Source organism: Elaeis guineensis, chromosome 4, assembly GCF_000442705.2.
Source record: "Elaeis guineensis isolate ETL-2024a chromosome 4, EG11, whole genome shotgun sequence".
Lineage (NCBI taxonomy): Eukaryota > Viridiplantae > Streptophyta > Magnoliopsida > Arecales > Arecaceae > Elaeis > Elaeis guineensis.
Window position 1 is genome coordinate 16134505 of NC_025996.2, and position 9975 is coordinate 16144479.

The window sequence follows — 9975 nt, forward strand, 5'->3', positions numbered from 1 at the left end:
AAAGCCATGCTAAGTGGACTGCATTTCTACAAGAATACACCTTCCATTTGAGACATAAACAGGGGGTAACCAATCGGGTTGCTGATGCGCTTAGCCGTAGGACCCACCTCCTCGTCGCTGCCTCCTTGCAAATTGTGGGTCAAGGCAATTAAGGAATAGTACAAGAATGACCCTTACTTCAGACCTATCATGGAAAAATATTTGTCTTCTAGCATTGGCCGACTCTCCAATTTCTGTGTTGAGTCAGGGTACCTTTTTAAGCGGTCAAAGTTATGCATTTCCGAAGGTTCACTGAGAGAGTCTTTGATTCAAGACCTACATAATAACGGATTAGGGGGATATTTCGGGCGGGATAAGACCTCAGGGTTAGTTTAAGAGCGCTATTATTGGCCTATACAAAGAGATGTAGAGCGATTTGTACAATACTGTAGAACCTGCCAAACCTTCAAGGGTCACTCACAAAACACAGGTTTATATACTTCTCTCCCCATTCCTTCCACCTCTTGGAAAGATGTTTTTATGGACTTTGTTCTTGGCCTACCTAAAATCGCACGACATGTTGACTCAATATTTGCGGTTGTTGATCGATTCACTAAAATAGCTTATTTCATTCTTTGCAAAAAGACTTCTGATGCATCGCATATTGCAAAATTATTTTTCAATGAAATTGTGCGTCTGCATGGCATTCCTAGATCCATCACATCTGATAGAGATATCAAATTTGTAAGTCATTTTTGGAGAACTCTAATGGCCAAAGTTGAAAGTAAATTAAATTTCAGCAGCCCATACCACCCCCAAACTGACGGACAAACTGAGGTGGTAAATCGATATTTGGACAACCTTCTAAGATGCTTAGCAGGTGAGAGATCGACACAATGAAACTTAATCTTACCATAGGCTGAATTTGCATATAATAGTTTCATTAAAAGAATCACAGGAAAATCTCCATTTGAAGCCCTCTATGGCCGTTCTATACTCCACTTTCTTGATCGAGTACCCATTCCATACCCTAGTAGAGTTAGTGCAGATGCCGAATCCTACTTAAAATATGTTCAAGACATGCAACAACAAGTTTACAAAAAGCTGCAGGATTCCACCACCAAATACAAGGCAGCCACGGGCCAACACCATCGAGGTACAGACTTTAATGAGGAGAATAGTATTCTGATCTATTTCAAAGAACGATTTCCAGTTGGAGGTTACAGCGAGCTAGGCAAGAAGAAATTCGGGTCATTTAAGATCCTCAAGAAGCTGGAAAAGAATGCCTATCTCATTGACCTGCCCTTAGGATTGCCTACTCCAATTTTCAATGCAAGTGACCCATTCCAATATCATGGTGAGTCATCTACTTCTACCAATGTCGAGATCCTACCTTTCTACGCAGCCGCAGAGATCACATCAGAGGGCATAGAAGAGATTTTGGATGTACATGAGACAGGGATACGATGGGGATCACACCGCTGGTACTTAGTACACTGCGTGGGCGTCCAATTACTGATAGCGGCTGGATTTTTGAGATCGAGCTACATCGACTTCGGGGGACCTATACCACAACTATATGGAGGCTCTTTCGACGGATCGAGAATTCGCCCACCCGGAGAGAACTGATGCAGTGCATAAAGTCACTACTTTTATTTTATTTTATTTATTTTATTTTGAGTATGTTTTATCCTGATTTAATTTATTGGGATCAGATAACTAGGTTATCCTAAATCCAATCAAACCAACATCCATACCTCAACAAACCACTTCAAATATATCCTTAACCTAATCCTACAACCAATCAAAACAAACCTACAACCATGTCCTAACAAACCAATTCAAATATATCCTTAAACTAATCCTACAACCACTTAAAACAAACCAACAACCATATCCAAACTGATGGCATCATGTGGCAAAGGACGAGATGTATAAATCTGATATGGGAAGAAAAAAAAAAGTAGAAGAAAACTTTGGAAGGTTTGAACCTATGCTTCTATTTTGAATCCCTCCTCCTTTAGGATCATCGTCACTTCTTCGTCGCGAATGGACCCGTCTTCGACTTCTTTCCTCCTGTGACTCTTGGCTCCCTCTCCCCCATCTTGAAGTTTATCATCACAGTGCTACTCTCCTTGGTGGTTGTGGATATCCTGCATCCTGTGAACCGGTTGAGACTTGAGCCACTTCAACCTATTCCCGCACCCAAGGTAACCGATCCACCCATAACCTTACCTTATACTGCCTCTTATCCCATCGTTAAAAATCTAGCCATCTGAATTCAGTTTTAAGCCTGAAGTGAACCTATTCCTTAGTGTTTTATTTTAGAACTAGTAAATGTAATTGGTCTTGGAAAGTTTGTCTTAGTCATGGAATTTTCATCACTGTTATTTAAAGATTTTTGAACATGTTGCTGATTTCTATTTAGTTCCAGTATTGGCCTTTAAGAATTCATTTAAATAGCTCATATAGTATTTAGATTTACAACATATTGCATTTATCTTTTTTTCTTCTATGCTGCATTGCTACAGTAGCATGTTTCAGTACCGTGTTACGGTGTTTCTTAAAAATGCATCAGATACCATAATATCTCGTACAATACATAATGGTTGAAATATTGAAATATCAACCAAGAAAGTATAAAGTATAAACTAGATTAACCATGGCTTCATGTATTAATTTCAATTCATAGGTGATTAATAAAATCCATAAAGAATGGTCAGAAAAGAGACTTAAATATCTGTGCTGATATATTATATTGTGCCAGCTAATCACCAGATATAATACTTTATACTGGCCGAATGTTTAGTAGATACGAGAAAGTGAATGATGGCCTTACAATAAACAGATTTCTATGCTATGATCTTAGTTGAGATGAAAACCAATACAAAGAACTGCAGAATTATCCGAAATGCAATAGAACATCTTCTGAACTAAATTAACAACTAAATGTTATTAGAAATGAGTCTCAACTCTAAAATAAACTTGCAAATTCACTAATCTGAACCGACCAGCTCTCCTCGATCCCTGTTAATATTATGAAACTCTTTTTCCTTCTTTTCTCTAGTAGAACCCAACTCTGTCAGCTCCGGTCCATGTGATTTTTCACATCAGTGATAGAGAACTTGAATTTCCTAGCACAATATTTCCTTATTGCTCCTGGATGGGTTTGATCCCTAATACATGATTTCTCCTAGTTCTTTCCAATGGAGATGTTTCAAGGCACCAATGAGACAAATCACCCTCAATCAGTGATTTTTAGGCTACACAAAGGCACTAAAAAAGACCGGACAGACAAAGTTTATTTTCATTTAATTGTCTAGTTACTCAAACAGACTCAGACACAGATGCAGACCTATCTCTTGGTACAACAAATGTCCATGTTTTTTACTAATGCAGCATCACCATGACTATTGGACCTAATTTCCATTGCCATTTTTTTGCACATTAGCCGTTATAAAGATATTACCATACATCAAAATTCAAACTGTTAGCATATTGGCTTTTCACCTTATATGTCCTGGTCCCATAATTAGGCCATCTGCATATATCATCTTCATTTTGAATGAAGAATCTTACAGCCCATGACCATGTCAGCTAATTTAACAAGTATCAAACTAGTATGTTCACAAAAACAAATTATCCAGCAAGGTTTATAACATTTTACAAATATAAAGAACATAGGGTTTGTCATAATCCTCATGGTACACATGAATAATACTTCATTGTTTCTCATTATGTGTAAGTATAACTGATTCTAATTTCTAAACTGGTTAAAATTATGAAAATGCATGTTTCATACTTGAGGTCCAATTTTCTTCAAGTTAATAATCATAGTAAAATTGGTTCATTTTCCTAGAGAACTGGATTGGACTTTGTCCAATCTATCCTTCAAAAAAAGCCCGTGTCACTAACCTTTGAATCATATCATAAACAAACTGAAGTAATACTGATGGAAATGGTTATAGATTTTATAACCACTATAATCAAAAATGAAGATTACTATGTTAGAATTCCAATTTATTAACAAGTCAGCATACCAAAACAGTTATCTTCTCAAGTTATAGAAAAATGGTTTTAATGTCTTTGGCACCTGGTACTGAATTTCCAGCTTCCTTGAATGTGAAAAGGAATTCTTCCAGCGTCCCAAAAATAGATGGCATGCAAAAGTGCATCAAAGCCCACAGCTCAGAGAGGTTATTTTGAATAGGGGTTCCTGTCAATAATAAACGTCTTGGCATGACAAAGTGGTGCTCAAGTACCTTATACAAAACCTGCAAAAAACCAAGCAATATGAATGGCATGTCCACATATCACCAAAAGTAGACATAATGTGATGGTTTCTTTTCAGTAAGCACAAAATTATCTAAATTATTATCTTTTGTGAAACATAATGCATATAAGAAAAATAAATGGTAGGGGTATTTTGCAGAGAAGGTCCACTTCATTTTTATTCACTGTCCCTTTACATCATTTGATATTAGGAGGGGTGCATCCTTGGTATTCTACAAGATCTCCAAAACCAATACCAGGAGTTGTGCCAGTTAGGAACCAGGTTGTCATGACACCATACTAACATAGTATGCAGCCTGGTGTCAGTCTAGTGTGGTCCACTAAATCTAGAGAGACACTGAGAGAGGGGGAAGGGAGGAATGCTACCACAACAAGGCCATGGGAGTTGATAATTGCCATGGTGGTGAGGGAGCAGCTACAGGGCCATTGAGCCATCATCATCATCGAAAGATGAGGAGTGCGAAGTGGAAAGATCAGACAAGGGAGACAGGAGGGCATTGGCATTGGTTGTCATCATTGGAAGGAAGAGAGGAGGGCATCACTGTCGATCATCATCACCGGAAGGGAGGAGGGAGTCGTCATTGCCAAAAAAACAAGGGGCTTAGGAGGGTAAGGCAGAGGGATCTAGGGGAGAGAGGGCGAGGGCAAGAGACTGGGATCGGGATGGAAGCCATGGAGATTGAGCACTCAGGGGCAAGAGGAGGCATCCAAGTGCCGGAGGGGAATAGGGCAGCTAGGTTTTTGAAGAACGAAAAGATGTGCGGGTGTATGTGTGTGTGTGTCTGTAGAGAGAGAGAGAGAGAGAGATCAATTGATCAAATCGAATGCAGGGATTCGGGATCTTACATAAGGGCTTAGTTTAACTAGGTGAATTAGGTCAAAACATCCAAAATCAAGTTCAGCCCTATTTAGGCCGGTCAGCCCCCTGCTTCATTTTTGGTGTTGATCCATCTTCATTCCTATCCACTTGGTTCAAGGTTCCATTTGGACACCTTGGACCACCTGGTTCTGGATGATTCAGTAAACCTTGCAATTCTCCTTACAAACATATCCCTAGACAGTGCGGTATCAAAACATTTGGTTTTATGGCTTTGTCATCTTGTCCAAAATGTTTGGACTTTGGACCAATCTGAATATGATTTTTGTTAGTACAAATCAAAATGTGGTCCTCATTCAGAAGTTTTGGTTCATATAAAATTGATTGGTTTTGTCAGGCTTGCCCATATTTGACCACAAACAATTAAAGCAGGCATTGCATATTTAAAATATGCATATAATTACCACCACTGGAACCTCCCAAGCCTTTTCTCATAAAAATGGAGCCTGCCATATAGTGAAATTATTAATTGAGAAGGCTCCATGGAACAAGATCGAGCAGATCTTACAAAAACAAGAATAAACAGGAAATGTGTGCATATAAATAGACATTTTATGTAAGTAGATACATAAATATGAATGCATACATTTATAGGTAATTTATATCATTTTTGGGTCATTTCTTCTTTTTGTTTTCTTAAATTGGAAGATGGGAATATAGAAAAGAAAAATCTGGCCTCTAAGAAGTATTTTCGCAAGATTAAACTCCAATTTTACAAGCTTCAAGAAAATATGGAAGGACCTGGTGTCGTTTCCAAGAAAGTTAAGAAATGATAATCTTTTTTCGATCATTTCTCAATTTTAAAGATTTACTTTGTGTGAATCAGCAGACGATCATGTACATGTTTTATGAATTTCTACACCAGGGAATAAAACTTAGTGAATATTATGAAGATAAAGAGATCAGCAAATCCACACATGTTATCTTGTATGTATCTGTGCATGTGCATATGAACATAAAGACAGATTAACAAAAAAAAAAAAAAATGGATTTTAAGTTTTAACATAACAGATAACTAACCCAAAGCTCACACATACACTGGATGAATTTTTCAGCCGTTGAGCTTCATCAATTACAGTAAAATGCCAGGGGATTTGAGAAAGAAAATCCTGATCCAACAATGCTATGTCATAGGTTGTCAACAACACATCAAAGGGTAACTCCTGCTGCTTCTACAAAGACATCATTGAAGATGTTAGTTACACAAGTGATTTGGACTAGCGATATAATTAAAAAGAGTAAAGAAATGATTATAACAATGTTAAAAAACAAAGACCAAACATTTTTCAGTGAAAGATGCCAGTCAATGCTAGTTGGAATGTACTCTGCTGGGCCAGCACCAAACCCAGCATGGCACCTATCTAACTCCTTAATCTTTTTAATTGGAAAACAAAGTTTTAGATTCTTGGCAGAGTGCGACCCAGTGCTAGCATGGCACAGCTTAGCATGGCACGTACCTTGCCAGCGGATGACCAGCATGCCCATCAGCACCAATACTTAAAACCTTAGGACAAATATAATGAAGCTAAGGCAATAAAACTTAATGCCCATTAACTTTAGCACTATGAAATCAAAAAAAATGGAGGCAGAAGTTAGACAAGAAAAGTTAGAGACTACATCAGAGGATGAAGACTGCCTTTGCAAATGCTCATACATCATCCTTCGAAGACCGCCACGGTGTCCCTTCTCACCAACGTAGCGCAGAACTCTTAAAGCTGGACAAAATTTGGAAAACTCTGATTCCCAACCATTGGTGACACTTAGAGGACACAATATTACTGCAGAATTTTTTTTAAAAAAAGAAAAGGTAAAAACTCCCAGCAAAGTAGACAGTGAAGATTCAGCTTTTCAGATCAGCAAGATAACTACATAAAATTTATAACAATTTACACACAGAAAGGTCCAGGTGACATGGACTGGATCTTCAGATAGCTCAGGAAAGAAATAGCTTGCAGAGTCTTCCCAAGGCCCATCTGATCAAATTCACGCAGCTTTAACAAGTCAATGAAGAATTACACTACAAAAATGGTCTAGCATTTTAAACAGAAAGCATCTACTACGTGCCAGCCATAACTTTTTTACTTTAGAAGTACCATGTAAAAACTAAGAAGTCATACATAGAATTGAAAGTAAGCCATAACTACACATTAATTTCCTGCAAGCATCACAGTTAGCTTTCACTAGAGCAAAGGCAGTATAATAAAAGCCAGAGGTCTGGAGAATGAGAAGCAGAGTGAATATTTGCTACCATTTGCATTTTGTAATAACATTATTATTCAGTATCGTACCCACTGAGTCCATCTTTTTGAGCTCAAGAGGTGGCTAATTTGTAGTGGGCGCTGCAATTAGACTCCCTGGATACATCACTGTGGGTACCCAGGATGTATCATACAAAAGTATGGAGAGATATGCAACAGTGTCTCAGCCATAATTAAAGCACAAGGATCACAGCAAAATGATACATGTTAGGAGCAGTAATACAGTATTACTATATTATGACTTAAGACCTAAATAACATACATAGTGTGTTATATTAAATTACTTGTCAAAAAGAATTTTAGTGTTACATAAAGTGAAAAAAGGCAAAATGGAGCTGCATAGAGTTAGGGATAATCACTTCTTTCAGCTGACCCATTAGTATTGTGTAACTCTTTAGTACATTGAAATTGAAATCCGTGCCATGTCTTGGATAACAGTGAGAGCTAAGATCTAAGAGTTGAATTACTTTCAGAAGTAATTTAAATACATCTCATGATGGGTGACCTAATCTATCTGAAGTTTCAAGATCCTATCCAAAACTATGAATCAACTAATCCCCTAAACCTCAAAAGAGTCAAACCAAAAAAAAAAAGTTTTCAAGATTCTGCATAGACCAATACATCTCATGATGGGCGCCCTAATCGATTTGAACTTTCTAGATCCTATCCAAAATTAAGAATCAGCCAATCCCCTAAAACTCAAAAGAGTCTGATAAAAAAGAAAAAGTTTTCAAGATTCTGCATGGACCAATACATCTTGTTTCAAGATCCTATCCAAAACTAAGAATCAACTAATCCCCTGAAACTCATAAGAGTCAAATCAAAAACAAAAAAGTTTTTGAAGATTCTGCATGGACCAATACATATCATGATAGGTGACCTAATCAATCTGTAGCTTCAAGATCCTATCCAAAACTAAGAATCAACTAATCCCCTAAAACTCAAAAAGAGTCAAATCAAAAAAAAAAGTTTTCAAGATTCCGCATACACCAATACATCTCATGATGGGTGACCTAATTGATCTGAAGTTTCAAGATCCTATCCAAAACTAAGAATCAACTAATCCCCCAAAACTCAAAAGAGTCAAATCAAAAAAAAGTTTTCAACATTCTGCATATACCAATCCAAGAATGTGTAAGTTTCTTGGCCATGAGATATTGGTTGGAGAAGCTTCTTCTAAATCATAGGAAGGAGGGAGGGGGGATTACCTTTTTTCAAAAGATTCATCCATTATATATTGTTTGAAATATATAATTCACATGAAAATAACCAATTTTCTTTTCTTTCTTTGCCGAATTGACCGGAAGGCAACGCAATCTTCTAAAGAATCCTCTTCCCACTTATTATGCTTCTCAAGATACACAAGAAAATCAAATGTTGCACAGAAATCTTTCTATAACAGGATATATCAATTGGAAAATGTAAAAAAAAAAAAACAAAATAATTGGATAAAAAAGAACAGAAAAACAAAATCAAAGAAATCATTCACTTCTAGCTGTTTCTTGAGGGACGAAGCAACCCAACCTCATCACCTGGAAAGAAACCAATTGACACATAAACAAGCGTCGGGAAATATTCGGAATCAAGATTAGTGGGTGATATTCGAATACGTACCAAGGACGACGTTGACTCCGAGCTGGTACCTCCGGACGAGCCAGGCGACGCCTTCGAGCTGGTGGGGTTTGAGTGTTGCCGAGACCCCGATCTCGGAGGGATCCAGAGGAGGGTGGCCTTCGCCCTGGCGATCGCTCGAGATGACGAGCTCCGCTGCCACGAGGAGCCGCCGCTCGTACTCCATCACCGAGGGCCAAGAAAGGAAGAGGTCGAGGGCGGTTACTTGCGGGGGTTTTGGGGGGGGAGAGGTCAGAGGAGGGAGAGGAGAGAGATGTTTAAAAAGAGAGTCGGCATCTGTGTAGCAGAAATCAAGTGCTCTCAGCGAACCGCCAGTCCGACCCCCTCTTCTCGGGCGTGGCCGCTTTAACCTTCTTTATCTTTCTTGGTTAAAGGGCCTGTTTTGTTCATCAAAAAAGAGCCGTCTTATTACCGTTATCGTATGTACTTATTTAATAATTAAAAAAAAAAAAGTCCATGACCTCACCCAAAACAAAAGCTTATGGGCCCACTTGCCAACTTATATCATTTTGGGTGATGGCCCTGAGTTACAGACGAATGTAGGAAAGTAGCACATTAGCTTTCCAATTCTCTATGGTTGCCTTTCGTGCATCGTCAAATAATTTTAACAGATAATAAAAATTATTTTCAAAATAAATTATTATTATTAAATTATCAATAATATTAAAATGATCTTAATGATCGATTCATTTGTTGATCCCATTTTAACTTTTAATCTCTATAGATCAATTTTATAACAGCCGGTCCACCGAAATTTTTAATCCACCGTTGGATCACCCACTGTTCCCTTTGACATGTGTTCCCGTTGAGATCTGTGCATACTTTAAATTTGTGAGGTTGGTGATCCAACGGTGTCTTCGCGTGAAGGAAGGTGAACCCTTCTTCCGCCCAAAAGATACAACCTCTGTCCCACAAAACAACCGAGCCCGTACTTTG

At 38.1% G+C, this 9975-nt stretch overlaps 1 protein-coding gene across 8 annotated transcripts in view; it reads right to left on the minus strand.

Annotated features, from left to right (window-relative positions):
- Positions 1-9319, minus strand: part of LOC105043678 (probable helicase CHR10) — a 36772-nt gene extending 27453 nt beyond the window's left edge. For 2 of the 8 annotated variants that reach the window (XR_012140676.1, XR_012140675.1), the window contains exons 1-4: positions 7044-8857; positions 6767-6927; positions 6187-6321; positions 4073-4253 (exon numbers count right to left, since the gene is read on the minus strand). Coding sequence is in view for 6 of the 8 variants with exons in the window: in XM_010921328.4 (XP_010919630.1) it covers positions 4073-4253; positions 6187-6321; positions 6767-6927; positions 7044-7122; positions 8932-8939; positions 9022-9205 (748 nt within the window). In the remaining 2 variants the exon portion in view is untranslated. Of the gene's footprint in view, positions 1-4072; positions 4254-6186; positions 6322-6766; positions 6928-7043; positions 8858-8896; positions 8940-9021 lie in introns of those variants that run through there. The other 6 variants (XM_010921328.4, XM_010921329.3, XM_073255690.1 and 3 more) reach the window with 6 other exon arrangements.
- Positions 9320-9975: the final 656 nt, after the last annotated feature.